Source organism: Serinus canaria, chromosome 8 (assembly GCF_022539315.1).
Source record: "Serinus canaria isolate serCan28SL12 chromosome 8, serCan2020, whole genome shotgun sequence".
Taxonomy (NCBI): domain Eukaryota; kingdom Metazoa; phylum Chordata; class Aves; order Passeriformes; family Fringillidae; genus Serinus; species Serinus canaria.
Window position 1 is genome coordinate 5283104 of NC_066322.1, and position 23406 is coordinate 5306509.

At 43.0% G+C, this 23406-nt stretch overlaps 1 protein-coding gene across 2 annotated transcripts in view; it reads left to right on the plus strand.

Annotated features, from left to right (window-relative positions):
- The first annotated feature begins 5429 nt into the window (after positions 1-5429).
- The window catches only part of LRP8 (LDL receptor related protein 8), a 168468-nt gene continuing 150491 nt past the window's right edge, over positions 5430-23406 (plus strand). For both annotated transcript variants that reach the window (XM_030226404.2, XM_030226405.2), the window contains exons 1-2: positions 5430-5538; positions 6392-6511. In XM_030226404.2, the coding sequence (XP_030082264.1) occupies positions 5469-5538; positions 6392-6511 (190 nt within the window). In that variant the 5' untranslated portion in view covers positions 5430-5468. The remainder of the gene's footprint in view (positions 5539-6391; positions 6512-23406) is intronic.

Genomic DNA, 23406 nt, shown 5'->3' on the forward strand with positions numbered 1-23406 from the left:
AGTTTTTCCCTGTTTGTGTCTAAGCCCTTTGGGAGCCACAGAGCAAACAGCAGCCTGTGGTACTAATCTGCTGCTTTACAGCACTGGTATATGGTCACTGAAGAGCTACATGAGACACTGTCAACTTCAGTCTTGCTCCAATTCATGATTCCTTTGTTAGTAGTAATAGGATGGACAGTTTGAAGCAAGACCTCTTGAAAAAATCCCACTGTACTTGTTACAAACTGTGGCCTCAAGTCTGCATTTTTGTCAGCTTTCACAGTGATTAGTCACTGTAGAACAGCAAAGAGCAGAGCAGTCTGTAGCAGTGCTCCTCTGGCATGCAAAAGATCTTGCCAGACATCTAATCCTCACTTGGTACCTTTGTTCTTATAGTCATTAAAATTAATGGGAAAGGGCCCTGTAGAGGTGGTAGGTTTGATTGCACTGAGACATCCATTGTCTAGGGATACTGCTGTGGCAGGGTGTTCAACCTTGGAATGGGAAAGAAGGGCAGTTCTGTGTTAACTCCTCCAGCTGAATAAAAACTTTCCCAGTGGACTTTAAAGCATCTCTTACCTTCCCCATACCCCCTTGAAAGAATTGCTATAGAGAGGCAGGAATGAGAGCTTGAAGTGTAAGGAGATGGATTTGATGCCATACTGGAAAAGTGGTGTGATGGGGCAGGGCTCTCCAGGCAGCTGCTCCCAGGAAACTCTTCCAGCTGTTTTTACATGGCCAGGGTAGTGCTGCAGTTGGTTTGCTGAGGAAAACCAGGAGCTGATACCTGAAGTGGACTAACCTGGGTTGCAGGGTTGCAGTTATTTGTAAAATTTAAGGGAGTGGTTGTAACTCAGAATTGCTCTGAAGACAATAATCCACAAATGTGAGGTAGGGACCATTATCTGTTTGTGTGCAAATGTGGTTATTGTCTGTTTTACATTTCAGTGGAAGCTTTGGTCACTAAATGCTGCAGTCTCATACCTGGACAAGAAGTGTCCCTGAGATTTTATTTGGCCAGCAGTGTGGCAGTGCTATATCACACTGCTACATATGCTTGAATAAAGGAGCAGTGGATTTTAGGACAAAGAATAATTATGGCTGTGGAAGTGAGAGAGTCTGGCTTGCAGGAAAGACAATTCTTGGATGACAAATTGATGGGGTTTGTAATTTGATTTAAACCTGATTGTGTCCTCCTTTCTTTACTAGGCCATGAGCTAACTAAAAATAAGGATATCATTAGAAGACCTGGAGCATGTTAAGGTGCTTAAACTGACCTTTTAAACATGAAACAAGCAAAAGAAAAGTCATGATGGTTGTGAAATGTTCCTAAAATGTGGAAAGGGAAGGTGCATCCAACAGGCAAAGAAATACAGAGCATGGATTTAAGTAAGAAATATGAAAAGCAAACCAGCAAACAGCTGACTTAGGGGATTGGAGTTCTCTGTAAAGAAGATGAAGTTAAAAGAGAATAAAATTAAGCCAAGAAACAAAGGAGATTAGAGAAGACATTGAACAAAGCATTTTTAAACAATGAAAGTTCCAAAAATAAAAGCATAGAAAAAGGAGATCAAAGAGACACCATTTAGTCAGATGCAAATAAAAATATGAATTGGAAAAAAAAAAAGAGAAAAATCCCAAACTAAAGAATTAAGAGCCCTAACTTGCTTTCACACAAGCAGAAACGGATTTGTGCAAATGAAAAGTAATATCACAATATCAGAGGTCATTTGCTCTTGCAAACAGACAGATGTTAATGACCACTGATGCTACCGTGAATGTGGTTAAATACATGAGTTAAGGAAAATTCCTACAGCTACCTGGACAGGAGTGGAAGGACTTCAGAAAATTAGATTGGAAAAATTGGAAATCAGTCTAGGGAAACTATGAAAAGAAGAAAAGTAGAAGAAACTTTTCTGTGCAGTTTAAAATGGGCAGAGTTTGAAGAAATTCACCAAAAGCAAAAGACTAAAGCATCTTAAACAGATAAATACAGTAAGTAAAACATTTTAAAATTTAAGATTATTAAACAACATGCAAACAAAAGTAGGTTTGTGAATCCCAAAAGTAGAAAGGAAGGTTGTGAAAACTGTTGGTTACTTTGAACTTAGCAGGTAAAAAACAGGAGCTGTGTAAGAATCTGAAGGACAAGTCTTGATCAGAAATGAACCTGTATTTATGCACTGCTGGGCTTGTGGTTTGTTTTGGGCCTCAGTAGAAGCAGCAGAAAATAAATGTTAGTTTTAAATGTAATATTCAACATTACGTATAGCTGAAAACTCACAGTAGTTTTGGCAAGAAAATTTTACTTTAAAATATAAACAGTATTGTGGGCACTAACACAGTTGGCAGTTTAAAGGATGTAGTCAATAGTGCATTGGTTCAGCTAACTTGAGTTAAAAGGTTTAATTTCAATATCTTTTTGCAAAACATATTACAATAGCATTTCTAAAAGCCGTGACAGGATTGAAGGATTGTCTAGTTGAAAGACAAGACTGAAAAAGTCAGCCAGTGGACAGGGCATATTTTCAAAGGTTATTATACAAATAGAGGAGAACAGGTTTTTAAATATCCATTTGAAAGAAGAAAGAAATATATTGTAGAAAGACATGAAATTGTTTTGGGGATAAGAGAGATGAGGGGGCAGTTAGCACAAATATCTCAGCAACTTGGTCTCTATGGCTTGAAGAGTTTCCCAGTTTTCCTCTTGTTTCTCTTCTCTTACAACCTGTCATTATACTTTTTTTTTAAAATTTAGCAAATATTTTATAGATAAAATAATGAAGCACCCATCATTGTTCCATTCCTGAGAGCTCTCTTCCCTGGGGGCTGCTCTCCAGTAGTGGTCACAGGGCAGAGGAGGTGCTCAGCTTCTTGATGTTCCTGACTGTGAGTGTGAGTAAAAAAGCAGGGACTCTGCTCTGACTTGGCACCATCACACCCAGGCTCCCAGAGTTAAATTAGGTGAAATCTGCTGCCTTTCTCTAAGTCAGGGTGGATGGCATTGGGTCACCTCATCTTGCACAGCAACTCTGTGGCCTCTTGGCTGCCCTGGGGACAATGAAATGCTCCTGGGCACTGCACACACACTGCACACCAGGTGTGAATGCCTGCGGCACATTGCTCAAGGTGGACTCCTGGTCTGAACCCGTGTAGTGGTGTTCTGCAAAGCAAGGAGAAGTGTAGAGACAGTGGGCAAAAGCTGGGAACACCAGGGGAACTTCCACCAAAATAAGCTTGGTGCATCACTTTTCACATGCTTCTGAATGATTCAGTTCCCACTCTGTGATTGGAAGGGTGCATATCTGCACACCTGGGGGAGTAAAGGACCTGGTGTATGAACACAAGCCAGCAGAAAATCCAGTCATTCATCCTGACACTGAAGAGACTTCTCTGATGTATAAGCTGCAGTTAGCATGAGAAATATATGGATCCAAGGGATCAATCATTGAAACATGTATATATGGAAACAAGGTGTGGGTTCTGTGTTAAGAAAAAAATTGAACTATAAAAATAATTTGTAAAATAGATTAAAAGAATGGTATGGATGACAAACAACAGACAGCTGGCTGATGGAGCTCTTTAGAAAGAACATTTCACTGTTTTGATGTACCCCCTTGCTGTGTTAGTGGGTGTCTGATCTGTGATTTGTTGTTTAATGGGCAGAGGTGTGTGACCAACTAGAAGCAATAAACCACAGAGGTAAATTAAAAAGTAAATGAACAGTCTTAACTACTGGAACATGATGGATGAAATTATATTTCATTTCTCTTTCATACCAAATGGCTTCCTTTGCCCAATCTACTTCTCCCATAGCACCTCCAGTTTCCTTTTTGCCTCTGCAATTCCTCAGAGACACATATGTCCACAAGATGGTACTAGGCTACCAGTAGCCCCTACAATGGCTGGTCAGTGAAGGCTCTTGAAATTGCTGCTGCTCAGGTGTCACCAGAGAAGTTCACTCAAAAAAATCTCTCTCTCAGTGTTGTTTCCTATGAGAGGCATTCAGGCCCAAACACCTGTTTGGTTGATTTTTTTAATGAAACAAAATTCCATCAGGAATCAGAGCATTGCTGTGACTGATGCTCTGCACACTCACACCTGTTTTGTACCAGATAGCTTCATTATTGCCTTTGGATCCACTTCCAATTTCAGCTAATAAAAAAACTTACAAAAGAGAAGAATGAGGCCATGAATTACAGTAGCTTTATAACTCTGTGTTTTGACACATTTAAAAAAGAGAAATTTGACCTAATGCATTATAAATACCTCATTTGCTTTAAGCAATTATTGTAATCTATCACATTGATGCAGCCAACACAAATATGCGCTACATTTCTCATGTTAAAAATTGTTCAAACAGGCTTGAATAAATTGTTAATACTCTATAAGCTGCTAGTGGAATAGCTCAATGATTAGCTCTTCTCTTCACATGATTCAAACGCATTAGTGACACTGTTGACTAATGACTTGCAAAATTTTTGTTAAAGACACAGGTACATTTTTAAATGGCAGCCCAGTTCTTAAGTCAATGGCATTTCAGGCTGTGAAACTGAAAAGCTTTGTTACATTGGTTTATGTAAAATTAGTGCTCAATTTTATTTTTTTAATGACACTCCACATATAATCATGTTAATTCAGTTGTGATGATAGATTCAAGTTACTCTTGAAAAGTATCTTCTCATAACACTATTACTGGAATACTGTTAATCCTGGCTGTATGAAGGAGGCTGTGATGTTAATTAAAGACGGTGCACTGCTTCATCAGCACCGTGCAAATGGAGTGATAAATAAGGCCCTTGATAGCTTGGAAACCATTTATTATTACTGATCAGACCGCATGTGCTTAGGCAGTAGAAAGGGTTAGCAGTCCCTACGAAGAGAAGTGCCCGCCTTTAGTATACTTGGTACTTGTCTAATTTTAACACAATTAAGTGGAGATGACCACATCAGTATGGTCATAATAAAACTCCTCAGTGGGAGATCTGAAGTAATGAGGAGAGCATACAATTTGTGACTCGAGGCCATTTAAAGGAGCCCGCGTGTTTAATTGGCTTAATAAAATTAAGATTATGAATGAGGCTATCATTGTAACAGGGCCACCGAGGAAGGCTCAGGACCTGAAGGCCTGACCCACTCAGAGCCAGCAGGGCCCAGTCCCGCCTTTCCCGGCGAGAGCTCCAGGGTGACCAGCCTGGGAGCGAGAGGCCGCGCCATCTGCGCGGCTTCCTTTCGCTGACCGCGGGCTGTCGGCGGAGGTGTCCCGCAGGTGTCCCTCTGGCGTTCCTTCGGGAGGCGGGATGCCAGCGGCGGCCGAGCTCTCCGGGGCCGAGCCGAGCGGGGCCCGCCCAGCGGGGCGCGTCACGGCGGCGGCGCGGCGGGGCGGGGGCGGCGCCGGCCGCAGTCGGCACGGGGCGGGCAGCGAGCGGCGCGCCGGCTGCGCGCACCCCGCACACGGCGCGCTGCCACCGAGGGAGGGAGCGAGCACCATGTGCCGGCCAGCGCTCGCCCGGCTGCTGCTCCTCCAGCTGCTGCTGCTCAAGCTGCACCTCGGCAAAGGTGGGTCCGGCGCGGTGCGGCCGCTCTCCCTCAGCGCCGGGGTCCCCCGGCCTCAGCGCTGCCAGGGACGGGGCGAGCGTCCTGCCGGCACGGGCTCCCCGGGATGTGCGGCCGCGGATGCCCGCTCGCTCCGGTGCCCTGCGCGGGATTTGGGACTTGCGGAGGGCCGGGCACGCTCGGGGGTTGCGACCTGCGGGGACCGGGCAAGCTCTTCAAGCGGGCGAATGCAGCCCGAGAGCTGGTGACAGGAGCTGCCACCTTTAATCCCTTTCAGAGGGGATTTGTGCCTCATCAGAGCCGCGCGGCACCGAGTCTGTAAAGCAGATTTGCTCCGTTCTCCCCCCGCCTTCAACTTTAGTTGGGTCAGGTCCCTTTTCCCGGGACGGCGCCGGTACCTTTTCCGCCCCGCGTCCCCAGGTGTCGGTGCGTTTTGCCCCGGCAACGGATGCGCAGGAGGTCCCAGCATCACTGCGCTTTATAATTTTTCTTTGTCTTTTGTGTTTCGGGTTTAACCATCTTCTATTCCCAGGCTCCTTTTCCCTCCGCCTTTAAAACAATGCGGGGAAGCACGGGAATGGCCTCTTTTATCCCTGCACAAAGCAGCTTCGGGATCGCCGCCGTGCTCCCGCGGAGGCGCGTCTCCCCCAGCCCCGCATCGAGCTGCTGTGCCCCAGCGAGCCCAGCCCCAGTCCGGCACCGAGCCGCTGTGTCCTGGCGAGCCCAGTCGCAGCCCCCACTCAGCCGGCGGCGGCTCCCGGCGTCTTGCCCAGGTTGTCCGCGGCCCCGAGATGCCCCCGCCGCCCGGCCGTGGGAGCGCGCCCCGCTGACCCAGGCGCGGCCCCGTGTCTCGCAGGCGCCGTCAAGGAGTGCGAGGAGAACCAGTTCCAGTGTCGGAACGAGCGGTGCATCCCCGCCATCTGGAAATGCGACGAGGACGACGACTGCTCGGATAACAGTGACGAGGCGGATTGCCGTGAGTATCCGTGCCCCGCACGGGGCGGGGGTGCCGGGAAGGGCGCGCTTCCCAGCTGCGCTGCGCCTCTTTTTTTATGAATGAATGAATGAAGTCGCGCCGTCCCCGGCCGCGGCGCCGATTGGCTGCCGGGAGCAGCAGATCCGTGACGCGGCGCCGCGGGGCAGCGGCTCCTGGCTGCCGGCTCACCCGGCCCGGCCCGGCCGGGATGCCCGGAGCGCCGTGCGGCAACGCGAGTCGGGCGGCAGCCGTCACCTGGCAGCTCCCTGCCCTCCCTCTGACTGTCCCTCGCCTCCAGCCACGTCTCTGCTCAGAGCGCCTAAAAGGAACAGCGCAGTTCGTGTCCTCGGGGCAGTTGGGAGAGATATTAAACCCCGGAAGAACCCGTGCTTAGGGCGAGTGACAGGTGCTCATGTGAAATGTTGCTTACTCATAATCATCCTGGCAAGATGTGCAGTGGGTGTGAATCTTGTGTTTAAATATGTTTGCAGTCAGAGTGACAAGGCAGATAAACAAGTAGCACTGCTTGGTTTGGCAGTGTCAGCCATGTGGCACTAATTCCTTCATAGTGTAAGGGAAGAGAGAGCAAGATCTCTGCTTCCAATCCTGAGAAAGTGGCACTCGTTCTTTCTCCTGTGGTGTGGCCCTGGTGCGTATCAGTGGATACCCATAAACTCTGGTTACTTTGTAGGGTTGTGCTGTTATAACTTGGCTGTTATTTTGCTTACAGCTTCTGATAGCCTGGGAGAACTTGTCTCAGCCATGGAGTGTAAGCAGCATCTGTAAAAGAAATTACAGAGCCTAAATCTTGAAGAGAAGTGTCTGTAATTTGGAGTTTAAAATTGCAAATATTGTAGCAAGTACCACATCTCTTGAATTATCTCTGTAGAATAATAGGCACTGAATGTGCATTCAGTGAGTGAACTCTTCAAAGCTCATAGACCCAGTGAATGCATCACAAAAAGAAAGGTCACTGGTTATGTGTTTTTCCATATGTGATTTTCCTGTTAACATCTTCCCATGTAAGTCTGTCAGGTGATATTCGGAGTGAAGTCTAAGTAGATCAGTTTAAGGAGAACAGAGATTCCCAAACTCTCAAACTATAACAAGACGTTCTGCTGAACACCCCATAACATTTCTTTCTGGTTGATGTCTTTATTCAGAGGACTTGATTTGCTTTATGTATGATATTTTTTATGATCTGGGGAGTTAGCAGCATTAATGGAGGTATAGAAATGGCTTTTACAGGAATTATAATGGCACTACTTAGAGTGTGGAATGTTTCAAATTTCAAAAGACTTGGGGAAGCTGGGGGTGACTGAGAACTATCGTGGTCTCTTGTGTGGCCATAAAGTTTTCTCAGAAGTGTCTGTGTTACCAAGAGAGACAGTAATCTGTAGAAGCACTGAGAATCTCTGAGCAGGTATATAATGGTGTTCTTGAAGCCTTCTATTTAAAATCTCTGTGCTCTGTGGCACAGGCTTGGTGAGCTCAGGTGACCTGTGGGCAGTGCTTTTGGAGCTGCTTTAGGGAGGTTGGGATCGTGGCTGGAGGAGCATCTTGAATGGATTCTGGACCCTGAACTCAACACGGAAGAGTAGGTTTGTGTCCAGAGCTCTTGCCCTGAGTGAGGGGCTCAGTATCTGGGCTGCTTTTTTATTTTCTCCTTAGAAGCAGCCCTCTGAGCTTTTTGTCAAAAGAGAGAGATTGTAGAACAACATGCTGTTGAACATCAGCTCAGTGTGAATTGTGCTGTGTTAGAATGCTTATTGCATCTGATTTAGGTTTATTTCAGAGGGGTTTTATAGTTGCTGGGTTTGGGGGTGGTAAAAATATGTTTTTCACTTTAATCTGAATTTGGCATTTATTATTGATTGGGAATCTGACTACAGAAATTGCTCATGGACTGTTAATTTAGCTCATAATAGAGAGACTTTGCAGTTGCTTCTTCAAGCAGGCTGAAAGACAAAAATTACATTTGCCATGCACATTTTTCTCACTTAAATTGTTCTGAACACTGTTTAATTTTGAAAGTGCATACTGCTTTTCAGCATATGGAATGTTCGGAGTTCTACTCACTGGGTGAAAAAATACATGCCATGTTTTTGCTTCTAGATACTGACTTTGTTTTCACTGCTGTAATAAACAGATATTTATTTTAAAATTATTTTATAAGCATATGCAATAGAAGAAACTATTCTGGAAAACTCAGCGTGCCAGAGTGGTGATGGAGAGGGAAATGAATATGCAGGTAGCCTGCTGGCAGTGAGTACTGATAAGGACCCTGATAACCTCTGTAATTACTTGATGATTCTTTTTCCCAGAGCTGATAATGTATCTGTAATAGCTCATTGCTGCTTGTGTATATTCTCCCTTTTTAAAGAGACAGGATGGTCTTTATGGTGTGAAGAATTGGTTTGTGAAATTGGGGTAGACGCTCTAATACACTGGAAAATTTTGTAACCAAGAGTATCTTAAATAGTTGGAAAGAGTTGATTTTTTTTTTTTTTTTGGCAGGACCCTGTGGGCTTCCTACTAGAAATCGTCTTTGCACAAGACTGAATTTTTGTTTGTTTTTATCTGTGTCCCCTCTGTGTTGTGTCCTCTGTCTGTCACTGTTTCCCCCCATCCTCCGAGCCCCCATGATTTGCTGGCATCATGTTTTGGATTCTAAGGAGGATGTTTCAATAATCAAAGTGTATTGCATCCTTGGCATTTGCTTTCAACTGAGTAATCCTTTTCTGTCGTGGCTGGTAGTTCAGCTTGTCTACCATAGGACTGATGTGTGAGTTAATGCAGCAAACACTGGGCCTGAAGGCAGTACTGGTTTTTAAGGTGTGTTAAGTTTATCCAGGACAGGGTCTCTGGGCTAGCAAAAGAATGGGAGCCAAGGAGGCTGCCAGGAAGGGAGGAGATGGTGCTCCTTTGTGTGTAGGCACATGACTTGTGAAGTGTTAACAAGAGAGGAGACACTAATTTGTGTGCATTGTAGAAATATATAAAAATAAAGCAGTAAACAGATTGTCTAAATATGAAGATGCTGTTTTGCTGTCATGTTTTCAGAAAGTTATACCATTTTGAGGAAAGGAAGATAAAAAGGGAGTAGATATGTTCCTGAAAATGTATCTTTGGAGAGGAAGCTTAACTCCAGAGAGATAACCAATGGAAGTTACATTGTTTGGACTGCTGGGGAAATCAAATTTTAAGCTTTGGAATTAGAAACCTTTGGTACCTATTGCAGAGTTTAAACCTGTCCTAAAACTATTTGTTCTGCTCTATGCAAAAGGGTTTGCTTGGGCTCAGTCCAGTCTGTGTAGGACTGGAAAAACAAAATCCTGGTTACAACTTACAGATTTCACTGCCACAATCTGCACTAAACGTGGTCTATACAATGAGGGCAGGGCCCCAGGGCAGTTCTGAACGTGATTTCTGTTGATGCATTTTAGTCCTTCCCCACGATACATTTTCCTCTTTGGAAACACTGGAAAGACTCTTACAAGCTGGTTCAGACAATGCTTGCAGATGCACAGTCATTGAGACATTTTTTGTAATGGTACAATAGCAACTTTATAAAACATCAAAGCTACTTTTATAGTGGGAAAAATGTCCATTTTCTGAGGCACAGTGTTTCAGCAAAAGCATTCTTTGCTGTGATACTCAAAATGTGGGATACTGGCTTTTTTCTGTGTCTCCCTCAGGAAAGGTGGAGGCTGCAAAGCCGGGTCAGACTAGGGATGCATGTGCTGCGTGTCCAGGGTGCTGCTGCTGTGTGACACATCACCCAGAAGGCAAAATCCTGGAGTGCTGTTCTGAAGAGGGAATGGCTCTTGGAGGCTTTTTCCCCAGCTTTACAAGTTTTTTCCTGCTTGCCATTGTAGCCAGCAGAAAACAAGGAAGACCTTGCAAACAGCTGCCAGACACAATATATTTGACACAAAATAGGAGCTCTTACTTTGATAGCTGTTTGATTTTATTTTTATGATGTAAGTATGATTTATTTTAATCCAGACCTGAGTGTGGGTGAAAGAGACTGGAGGATCTCTGCTTAAATGTTTCACTGTTGAATGACACTAAATGTGGCAAAGAGTATAGTTGCAAAAAGCAATCAGTAGCTTAACCAGTTTCCTAAAATTAAACACAAGCTGCAGGACCATTTCAGCTGCAGGACCATTGTAATACCTGCCTGCAGGGGGACACAGCCAAATGCAGAATTACTATTTCTGGTTTAAAGCTCCATTTTCCACCTTTGCACTGGTGTCCTTTCTGTGATGTTGCTTGCTGGTGAGGACTGCTCATGGGGATATTTTATAGACAGGGTTGAGGCTGCCTCAGGTATGAGATGAATTCTGAAGGGAGTTACTGTTTCAAAAACTGTTCCCATGTGTACAGAATGCAGAGTAAACATGTGGCATCAGCAAACCTCCGCTACCTCAGCCCTTGCCTGCCTTGTGGCTACAGAAGATGGTTGTGTAGCTGAGACACATTTCCTTTCCAACTGGGAGGAAGGAGGACTCATGTGCTTTCACTGGCTTTGTACAGAGTCTGCGGAGTTTGACTCCTGCTGCCATGAGGAGGCAGCCTCATGGTCTCTATTCTTTTCAGTTTAGGTTTCACTAGAGCTGGAATTTGGGAGTAAAAACACATCAAAAAAGCCCATTTGGAAACTAAATTCTGGATCCTGTGCAGAGTTAAGTATGGTCTGGGTGCCTTTGAAGTTCAGGAGTGTAATGGTGTGCCAGGCTTGCAGCCTTTGGGGTGTGACCAAGTGACACAGCAGGCACTCACAATGCCACATGTGTTCTATAACTTCTTGTTCTCTGTTATGCATTGCTCCAATTTCTCTTTCTGTTTTGTATTGAGCCAGTGTCCTGTATGCTGAGTGCTTGCTGCCTGCCACCCTGGAGATCCTGTGCATGTCACCACATGGAATTTAGGGTTCCTTGACATATGCACGGTCATATGCTCTCGATTGTGTCAGTGACATTTTAACTGTGTTGTTTGGCCAGCTTGCATGCTTATCCCAAAACTGGAAGCACTGGGAAGACTGGTGTTGAGAGGCAGGACTTGTTTTCTTTTCTGTGTGGCTGCTGCCTGCTTGGTCTGTACTGGATTCATGTCCAGCTTAGGCTCAAAACCAGTTTACTGACTTCTTGTGTTCCACAATGAATGCTTTTATTAATTTATCTTCATTTTTCATTATATTCTTGTTGTCTGCTGTGAAAAAAACTAACTTGCATGGTTTTGGTGTCTGGATTATCTTCCCTGATTGTGCAACCTGCTGCAACTTTTAGGTAGAAAATCAAGTTTTAAGCACATGCCCTTCTTCATTTCCCTATTTCCTGGGACATTTTCTTGAGTGGTTTTATTTATGCAATTTTATTTATTAAGCAGTCTAGATGCAGACTGCTTTCCAGAAGGTGTTGATTTTCTGTTACTCCTGATCATAGTCTGGGAAAGAAAGAGAGAACTGAGATGGGACCACTGAAAAGGCAGAAGGGAGGGCTTGGAAAGCTACTGGGGACGTGGTTACTGAGGGAAGTGAACTTGGTTTTATGGAGTGCTGCTGTGCTACAGCAAGAATGCACAAGAGTTGCTCTAGATACAGTTACAGGAATGAGCTGTGAGCTGAAAAACTTTCCTGAGGTCAAGGAGAGTGGGAAGAGTGAATATAATGATTTAGTTCAAGAAGGAAATGATGAAAGTGCATTTGAAACCAACATAACTTAGTTTGTTTATCAGAGAGCTCAGAGCTGTCATTTCAGAGGATAGAAGCATATTCTACATTTTAAGCCAAGGTAAGTAAATTTCATCCAAAGCATTTTAATGTATAAAGAAGCTGTGGCTGCCCCTTCCTGACAGTGTTCAAGGCCAGGCTGGCTGGGGCTCTGAGCAGCCTGGTCTAATGAAAGGTGTCCCTGCCTATGGCAGGGGGTTTGGAACTAATGGTCTTTAGAGTCCCTTCCAACCCAAACCATTCTGTGATTCTATGAAAAGTCAATGTAGACCAGTTCTCTTGTGTCTGCAGTGTTCTAGACCCAGGCTTAGCACAGGTTAGAGATGTGATTTCTGACTGATTGATGTTAAGAGTGGAAGATACTTAGGATAATTTAGTATTAATCAGAAAATGTTCCAAAGTTTATTCAAATTGCAATTATGAGACCAGAGAAACCAAGTGTAATGTGTTGGTGAACACATTTATTTGATGCACCTACACTAAGAGATTGCCAGTGCTAGAAATAATAAGTTTTTGTGACTCCATTGTCCACCTAAAGGACCATTAAATACTCTGTTACACCTGAAAATGTCTAACCATTATTGATTCCCTCAGCAGACTCCCAGCTTTTGTTTCTGCTGGCCTTTTCAATACCATCAGCTTTTTGAATTCACTGACAAATCTACCATGTCTTTGGTGTGCCTCAGAGACTGATGTTTTGTTAGGGATGCATTTGTGGTAGGATTGATTTGGTGTGAAGTTCTCCTGTTCCTTTTACTTTGGTCCTTTTCTTCTCTACAGCTTTCCCATTTTCCTGCAGCTTTTCCCTGGTAATTTCAAAGATGTTCCCAAAGCATGCTGTTGCAGAAAAGTTCTGCTTTTCTCTGTCACTACACTTTTCTGTATCTGCCTTATAAAATGCTGTAAGATGTCAGTTGTTCTTTAATTTTTTCCTTTGCCCAGGAAAACAAATCAGTAAGTTGAGTTTGGGTGATGGAGATGAAGATGTGGGTTGCTGCTTGTTGTCTTGTGCAGTAGCACGTCCTTGGCAGAAAAGGAGTCTGCCTGCTCTGGTGTGCTTTGCTCCCAGGGCAGACAGATGCTTCCAGCCAAAGGGAAATCCTCATTCTTTTATGATGCACATGCAGGAAGTGTTGGAAAAGTTGAATATCATTTTTCTAACTCTCTATTTTCCATTAAAATTATTAATATGTAGATACCCACAAGGGAGGGGAAAAGGGTAAAAGGCCCTATGATAAAATTAATGCAGATTTTCTACTCTGTGAGAAATTCTGTCTGAAAAACAAGTGATAAAAACCTGATTAGACTTTAGAAGTTACAATAATACTCTAAGCTAGTTGAAAAATAAAACTAAACCCTTGCACACTGAAATATTTTCAAAAGCCAGATTTTAACATGCAAGAAGCCAGAAGATTTTCAAAGCAGGGTTATGAGCTCTGTCACTGATGGTCTCTCAGGGTGAGATATCCTATTTCTCGCCATAGTAATGATGCCCTGGTAGACTGTGCTTCTGTTCCTGGCAAGGCCCATGACTTTTCTTCCCAGAGCTGTGGCAGATCTGGCAGCCCTGTGCCTTTTTCCTCATGAAGAGGTGAATCAATGGTGTTAGAGCTCTTCTGCTCCAGAGTGACTCAGCTGTACAAGAGCTGAGCCAAGAACAGAAATGAGGCCTCCTGCCTACCAGTCCAGGCTCAACACACACAGTGCTCCTTGCAGAGGTACCTGTTGGACAAGTGGAAGGGTTTCAGTTTTTCCTCCAGGTTTCCTGGTTTTTTTCAGCCTAAGCTAAGGCCTGGCAGTCAGTCTAAGCTCACACTTAATGCCAAGAGCAAGTGTTAGAAGCTAGGAGAGAACAGGATTTATAGCTGGCTTGGAGCAAGGCTTGCAACCTTTGGGCTGCAGCCATGTAAAGTGAGTTTTATTGCCAATTTTTTTTCTTAGATGTTCTGTTTCTGATACTTCAATATTATTTAATGCATTATTAATATTTATTAAATGCTTGAGAGCATGTGTGGCACTGTACCAGGACCAGAGCAGTGAGGGACTCAGTTTCCATGGCAGCAGGAGCACAGTCCTGTACTTTCAGAACCACAAGGGCTCTTTTTGGCAACTGCTCTCTCCAGTGCTGTTGTGATTACTTTTTAAAGATAGATATATTATTTAACATTGAATTCAATAATGCTGCAGAACTTTCTCCATCCTGAGTGAGAATTTTGCCTGCTGTAAGTTTCTTTATCTTTTTCTTGAGTTTTAGCTTTGTTTCTTATCTTCTGTGGGTGTCATTTCTTTTACTTGCAAAATAGTGAAAGGGGTGAAAGTGTGTATTGAGAATTCATAGCAATAGGTGGAAATTTTATCTTGATTTTGGTTAAATTTGAAATGTTACATTATTGAAGACTTCTTTTCCTTTACATGTAGCATATATTTATCAATTAAAATAATTGTTGAAGAAACTGTGTGTACGACCGACAGTGAACTCTTAACTCTGCTATGTCCCTCATTTAGATAACTGCTCCAGTTCCAGGTTTTAACTTTGTATTTTATTTTAACTGGCCTTGTTTTATACTTTTTTTCATAATGCCTTCCTTGATATGTAATGTGTAGTGTCATGTATACTGTGATGATACTTTGCTTCATTTCAAGGGGTGAGTTAAACTTTTTGTTTGATCCCAAGTCTTTGTCCTGCTGTGCATTACCCAATTGAAGTTTTCTATCTTTGCTTTCCATGTGTGAAGTTAATGGGATTAATTTCTTTGGTGGTTTTTTCCTGTTTTTGTTGATCTAGGTGAGTAAGCTTGTAGGCATCTTTCCAAATGTGTTGCATGAGTCTCCTATGATAGATACCAGCTGCTTGGCTTGCTGTTTGAGCAGTGATTGTACATCAGTAAACATTGCTGGATTTACTGGATGTGTTCCATCCAGATATGATGCACTCTGTGAGACCCAGGGAGTAGTTAAGACCATAAAAATCAGCTACAGCAGGAGTAGTGAATATACTTGCACTGAGAATAAGAATTTCGGATGTAAACTTACAACTGTTCCTGTAGACTTTTCATCCTGAATCACAGTTGATCTATAGAGCTACTTATAAACAGAGAAATGGCCCAGTTTCTTTGATAGCAAATGTCAGTGCTGACTGATATAGGCCAAGAAATACACCTCCTGCCTCTGTAACTCAGAGCTTCTATTCTTGTTTGTGTGGTTGTGTTACGCTCATTATACATTTGTCATCCCGTGGCTGCTTAGCAGTTCAGCTTTCTATGAACCTTCCCATAAAAGTGGGCTGAATATTATCTCAGGGATGTGAAAATTGATGCTTGGGAAAGTTACCCTCTGCCCAAGGCTGTAGAGTGATTCAGCAACTCATTGTGGACATTAGTGACTCATGAAAAAATCCCCAGTTCTTTTTTTCAGGTCTATTATCATGTTGTTTTACACAGATAATCGTGTTCCTTTGATTAAATGACTGCTCAAGGATTTAGCCTTTGCTTTTGTCATGTACAGTTTGTAAAATATTCAGAAAAACTCCAGTGTTGAGACAACTCACTGTTTCAAAATTTTAGTATTGGTCAAGTGCAAGAAATGTTTCAAATGTCTCACTTCTTGTATTTAGTATTGGACACAGAAAATACAGGTGCTTGAGAAGGAGCATAATATTTTTGTGTTCCAAAATGAACTTTGTTTTTGTACATTCCAACAGATCCTGAAGCATAGGCTGTGTATAGACAGACATCACTGCAGCCACTTCTTCAGCTGGCCAAAAGTGCCTGTTGTCAGACTGTACACCACAGACTTTTAGATTGTTAGAGAAGCTCTTTCCACTCTAAATTCTATTCAAGCCTCCTTCACCTCCTGCCCACACCTTGCTGTTATCTGAGCACGAGCTACTGAACTTATCACCTGTGAACCCATTCCTACATAAATTATTAGTAACATATCATTTTCTGTAAGGAACAAAGATAACTGAGGGAGCTTAATTTTCTATTGTTTATTTTATTACTCTTTTCCTTCTTCCTTTCTCATGTAAAACAGCAAAGATACAGTTTAGATTGCACAACTGAAGTTTGCACAAGGTGGGCTCTGTAGGTGATTTAAGATGTGTAACCTATATGGGAACTGCTCTTTGGCACCTGGTAAATAAGGAGTTTCAGAGGGAACCTCTGGACCAAACTCTGCCAGGATCACATTGTTGTGTTGAAATTGCTTTACTTCAAGCTCTTTGGTGGATGATTTCTGTTCTACCTTTTTACAAGAGCTCTTTTAACACAGAAATCTGTCCTATTTTTTATAAAATAAAATGTTATGTGTATTTGCCCAAGGTGCCAGTGTGTGTTGATCCCTGAAGTTAAATTAGGATTAAGGAGCTGCATTGACAGGTGTTGAAAAGAATCATATCTGTCCAGTTCTTGACTGCAGGGTTTGTGATTGTGGCATGGCACTTCAAAGAGAGTGAGTGTAGAGCAGGGGAGAAATCCTGAGGCACCCTTTTCTAGAGGGAAATTATAAATAAGGTGCTTCATTTTTCTCCATGGTTGTGGACAAGCCCATGCCTGAGCAATATGGAGCCTTTCCCAGGCTTGCACACAGTGTCTTATTGCCTTGCTCTTCTTCCAGTCTTTCCCCATGAGTTTGGCCATTAATTCTCATGGCTCTGTTTTACAGAGTGCCCATCCTCAGCAGCAATGCACAAAGCCTTTGTTAACACCTTCCCTCACTCAGGCATTGCAGGAGACTCTGCAAAGCTAGGCTGAGAGCAGCAGCATTTCTTCACATTTGATTATGCACACAACCATGTGAATATTGCAAGCCTTTATTTGTGCTAATGCTCGTACAAAGGATTAATAATTCCTGCACAAATGCTGTACTTCAGCTGGCAAGAAGCAGCTAGGTTCACTTTGCCCAGATCTAATTACTTAATTTACAGTATTTTTATATTTTGAGACTGAAACGCAGGTTGAGGCTGCCAGGGTGACAAGTGGTGGAGATTCCAACTCCAAGATGTGGAGCTCCACACCTGCCTACTGTTGATTCCAGTTCAGGGCTGTTGGGCACTGTGAGGTGCACTGGTAAGCAGTGCCCCCAGAGATGTGTGATGACAGAACAAAAGCCATTGCTGTCACTGAACAGTTTTGGTGCTCCAGCTTTCAAGGTCAGGATTAAGATATTCAGCACCATGGGAGATGCTGCATTCCTGCAGCAAGAGTCAGGGCTGTGCTGGGGATTATGGAATCCTTGGCTTACAGGGCTCTTGCCCTTGCAGCTTCATCCCTACCCGCTCAGTACACTGGAGGAGCGTTTCAAGAAAACCTGAAACCAAAATATCCTTTTAGAAGACTGCTTTCCTTCCTTTTCCAAGCAGGCTGGATAGCTGTCATTGAGTTGTCCATAATAATAAGGGTTGAGCAATGATCTTTGTTGCTTACTGGTTCCTTTTCTGAGCCATGTTGTGCAGGCTTCATCATCATATCACAGGGTTAATTTTGGAATGCAAAAAAGATGCTTCTCTGACAGTGAAAACCACCGAGGGGGAGGAAGGCAGCCAAGTACAAGACCTAATTTCCCCCCTTCCTACAAAACTGTTTTTTTTCTTCCTGTGGGGGAGTGTGAGTTTGAATGTGGCATTAGAAACATATTCAGTGAGGGGTTTAGGGCAGAATCTTGCTGTGCTGTTTTTGAAAAGGATTCTCTCCTTGCTACTTGTTTCTATTGAAGCCATGTGGGATTAGGTTTCCTGAGAGGAATAAACAAACCTGGTGAGATCCAGAACAACAAACTGGAATTCCCTTTATTTAATTTTTGGCCATTTTTTGTGACTGTGGTACACCTGAGAGCTGTATCACCTTTTCTGGAGGTGGCTGGTGATGAATTTCCTGTAGATTAAGCGTTTTGGTGCATCAGCTTGACCTTTTACATAGAAAAAGGGCATGTGTAAATGTCACTTTTCTACAGTAATCAGTTGGGATTATCTGCCATTGTGTTGGGTTTTTTTCTCTGCTTTTATAATAGCAGAGATTTTTACAGCACTTTGACATGTAAGAATGATGGAGGTTTCACTGCCTTACACTGGATAAATTCTTGTCAGTAGATGGGAAGGAGATGATTCATACCTATTAGGACTCTGTGTGTGAGAGAGTTACATTTCTTATTGGATATGAAGTGGAAGATGGAGGATCTCATTTCACTCATGCTGTTAGAATCCAAAATGCTAAATGATGAGTGTCTTGGGATTTGGGGAAGATATTTGCTGTGTGTTCCACTCTAATTAATTGCAATGTTTGCTGGGGGTTCCTTATTACTTTAATCTGCGGACAGCACCATTCTCTGATGGTGAAAGCTGAAGAGAGAAAGCATCTTGTCTGTGTGAGGGCTCAGCCTGATCTTGCTGCTGCAGAAGTCTCTGAGGAAATGCTGATGGGTTATTTTAGATTGCTGACAAAGCTTGGTCCTGTAGCTTCAGAGCACAGACCTGACCCTCTCCCTGTTGGTGTAGTTCTGTTGAGATTGACATCTCTTACCTGGAAAAGCTGCTGCTGTGGGCTCAGAAGGGCTAAAAGGAGCTGGATCTGTGTGGTCCACGAGGTCCTGCCAAGAGAAGAGCCCTGGCTGGCTTTGCTGGGCATGGGGCTGTGCTCACCTAGCTGAGCTGGCCATGGCTTCTCCACAGGGCCACCCTCCCCAGCCAGGCAGAGAGCTTCACCTTGGGTACGTTTTATCTCCTGAGGTGAGCCTGTGAAATAATGGTGAGGGGAACAGTGTTGGCATGGGAATATGCTGGATAAAACGTGACTTTGAAGTCATATTTCAAGGGATCTTTGTTCCTTCATTGTTACAAACAGTCACAACTGACAATAAAAAACTTTTGCAAACTCAAAAATCAATGGCTTCAGGCCTGTGGTGTTCACAAAATGTTTTCTGCAGTGGTTTTTACCAGGGTATTACCCTGTCTTTCTTTTAGCCTCCAGAAGTGCATAGAGAATCATTGTGGAGCTACAATACAAGTTCTGGCCTTGGACCACTGTTTTGTTCCAAGTGAGGATTAACTGCTCTCTAATTCTGTTTTAGGGGTGAAAGTACAGCTTCATTCCATTCCTGATCCCATGCATCCCCCAGCTACAATGTTGTGTGAGAACTTGCTATTGGCAAGCCATGAAAGTAGAAACCATCCATATTTTATTGACCATTCAGTCTGTCTCCAGTACTTCTTTTGCTTGTGTTTCCCAGTGATCTGCTGAAGGAATGATCAATTGCAGGCATATTTTATTCTGTGATACTCCTAGTTTTATAATGATCTTGCTTTCAGTTTGGATGGTGTTAAATTGCTCTCTTGGGCTGCTTAGTCTGCATTTGCATCTCTGCTCTTTGGGGAAGGGACCAAGCTTGCTCCAGTGGATGGTGTGTTATTCTGTGGCTAAAGCAAGTTCTTCCTGTGCTAAATTTCAGGTGTCTCTTCTTTCTGGAGCAGAAAGACCCAGAGCTCTCAGTGTGGTACAGGTGCAGGTGTGTAGGCCCGAACTTTCACACAGGAAGTCTAGAAGTGCAGGAGATCACAAGGTTAACATGATATTTAAATTTTATTGAGAATCTGCTTATGGTAGGAGGATTCTCACTGTGGCTTTGACTTTGGCAGTGCCTGTGGTGCTCACCTTGCCCTGAACAGCACAGCAGCTAAAATTTCTCGAGGCTTGGCTCACAGTTTGCAGTGTTATCTGTCACAGCAGGAATAGACCCAAGGAATATGAGCAGTGTCCCTCTGTCCCAAAATACTGAACTATTACTTGGGCTGAGTATTCTCAATTAAAGCTCCTTGCCCTGCCTGACAATATTGTATCCATGGCTGAATATAGCTTGGAAAGTCTCAGTATTATTGCTTTAATTCACTTGCTTATGAAAAAACTTGAAGTTCATGTTGTGGTTTAGCTATTGTGCAATATATTTAACTGACAAAAGAAGCAAAACAAAAAAACCTCCAACCCTGAGCCATTTGAAGGGGTGGTTTTTCCTTCTAAGCTGCAGGCTATTAGATTGCACAGCAGAACTCTGGGTGAGTTCAGAGTTTATTGTTGCTGTGTGGGTATTTAGTGAGTCAGTGTAAACCTCTTTAATTCTCTTACGTCAGTAATGCAACTTTCATCCTGCTTTTTCAGTACCCTTTCTCAGGTAACATTAACAGGATTTGCCTGTAATATATAGGTACTAAAACACTTCCAGTATATTTGTAATATAATAGGTACTTCCTGTAATATACAGGTACTATAACACTTCCAGATTCTTTTGTTTGACTGCAAAAAGTGAGCAGGAAGAATTGCCAGATGTGAGTAGGCACTCTCCCTCTCTATCACTGCTGTGCACTTGTTTAGAAGTATGAACTTGATGGAGATTTGCTTTGATGAGCTTTTGCCAGGGTTGGCCTTTTGTTCCAACAGTCTAACTAATTACAGTCAAATAAACTGCCTTGGAATTTTCCAGCATGCTTTCTCTCCTCTAGATGAAGAGCAGGTAATCATGACTCAGTCCTGCCAAATCTATTCTATTACAAAGAATTTCTAGGCAGGTGGCTGTAGAGTAAATCTGTTCTGCTGCAAGGATCTTTGCTCATGAAGGCCATTCCAGGGAAAGTTTTCAGGGGGAACAGGCAGGTGAGGGCCAGGCCTACTGAAGGGTCATTTGGGTGCTTTGGAGAGTTCTGCCCTCTGGTCTCCACTGGAAAAGTGCCTCCCTGCAGAGAGCTTGTAGTGTCAGCCTGTGTGATTGGGCTCCTCACCTTTGCATTTACTTATTGTTGGTATTTTCCATGGAATTGGCTGCATGCAGGAAACTCCTGCTGTCTATGCAGAGACATGGGAGGGTGCAGCTGCATGTCATGAAGGTGCTTCTCTGCTGCAATAAGTAGAAATAGGAAAGTAAAAATGCCTCTCTACCTGTCTGATTGTTAGTGGGCAGATAGGCCCCAAAAGTAATACCAAGGTTATTCTGTAAATGCCTATTTTTAAAAATGAAAACAAGAAGTCTCATTATAGTCATTGAGGGTATGCATTGAGAGCAGGGTACCTAGCTGGACTAAAATGGGCCTGATCAGGCAGGGACTTGGGATAAAATCCCTTTATAAGCTTTCATTGACAGCCTCCTTCATTTTCCCAATTTGCCCTCTTGTGAGATGGGGAAGTGGTTTGTCTTTATTTTTGTAGAATAGTGCAGTTGATAAATGGTCAAAAGAGAGGAACAGGAGCTTGGTATTGCTGTTTAGTTAAATGTGTGTGCTTGCAAACAAAATCAGCAAGTTGGCATTTGGTCAAGAGAAGCAGCTTTCAAGTTTAGAGGGATGCACTTCTGAATCCAGTAAGAATATTGAATGCAACCCAGATGGCATCCTGGAGGGAAGTTCTGTGGCATCAATTAGCTTGTAGGTGACCATGCTTCCAGCCAACTGTGAATTACTTGGCAGCATGCCACTTGACTGCTAGTGAAAATTCAAGAGCAATGAGATGAATAAAAGTTCCTCAGAGACAAAGAGAGAAAGATGTCTTCACTTGAGAAAAGAGGTTTATGCATACTATTTCTTAAATTATTTAAGGTGCCTTCTTTTGTACAGCCACATATCTCAGCCTCAGTTATATACATTTCTTTGCTGACTTTGTCTGTAAACCCATTTAAAACCTCTCTCAAATTTCACATGTAATTTGTTCTGAACAAGGAATCTGCAAATAAAGGGGCCACCAGTAGCTGGACCAGTGCCCACCAGTGCTCTTGTAGCTACTAGAAGGTGAGCTTAATTTAACATTTCCCTCTGGAAATTATGTTCTTATCTAGATTTTAGGACTTCTGTATTTCTGCTAAGACTAAATGAGGTTGTTGCACTCTGGACTCAAAAAAAGCTGCCAAATCATGAAGAATTGGCTGCATTGTAATAGATTGTATTAGCAGAGTTTCAGATCATCCCACTGAGGACTGAGTCTAAGGAGCAGTAAGAATAAACACTCATATGGGACAGATGTGATTTATCTGATATTAGAATGAGCTGGGACAAGATTATGTTGACTTTGAGTTTGTTCATCACTAACAGAAATACTTCTGCATGGCTTTTCTTTTTTCAAAAAAAGTTAATTTTAAAGGGACTTGAAATTATCCGTGTGTCTCAAGTGCCAACATTTCAGATGTCTTTTGCATCTGTGCAGTGAGGGATAATTAGGTTTGTAGAGCAGATGTTGTGGAAGTCTGCACTGCAGCATGCCTGCCTGTTTCTGGCCACAAAGATTTACTCCTGGGTGCACTTGCTTTCTTTTTATGTAGGAGAATGGCAAATTCCCAGTCTTCTGTATGCAGTAAGAACTTCAAGATCTCATACCAGATTTAAGCTGCTTCACTAAGAGCTTTAGAAATGAGTGGTTTTACTCTTAAGAATTTATTTCAGCTGCTTAGTACTGAGTTTTTACTCTGCACTGAAATGTGTTGGGGGTTTTTCAAACACAGAAGTGTTTGCAAGGAAGTACCGATGTGAGATTCTTTACTCTGTTCTCCTGAGACAAAACAATTTGAAAAAGTCCCCTTGGAGAACAGAATGATACCATTATTCCAGAATTGCATTCTGTTGTGTACAGCCTTGTGCTTTGCTGCTTGCTGAAGGGGAAAAAGGATTCTATAAACAGCCAGATAGGAACAAGGCTATGAACTGCAAGTATGGATAGATGCTAAGAGTGACCTAGGACTGGTTTTATACACTACAAACTGTTCTTCATGGCACGTCCTGGTCTGGAGATGTGGTTTTGCTTAGTTTTATCACACCACACAAGGTTGTGTGTTTCTCCCAGTGTAGCTGTTAATGAAAAAAGCTATGTTTTGATTTTGAAAACATTACATATCAAAAAGTTAGATCTGAGTTTTTAATGAACTGACAATATTATATGCAGAGGTGCTTTCCCTCATCATGTCATCATGTGTTCCTGTTTGTCACAGACAAGGGCTTAGGGAGCTGGTCTTCTGCCTTTCAAAGGTCACCATTTGCTTTCCTTCTGGGGGATGTGAAGGCTTTTTCAAAAATGACTTTGCTGGCTCACTCCTCCTGGCTTTACTCCTATACAGTACATGGGTTTGTTTTTACAGCTTCAGAAAGGTGTGGTACCAGAAACAACAACAGCTTCAAGGAAGGATCTGGAGACACAGCACT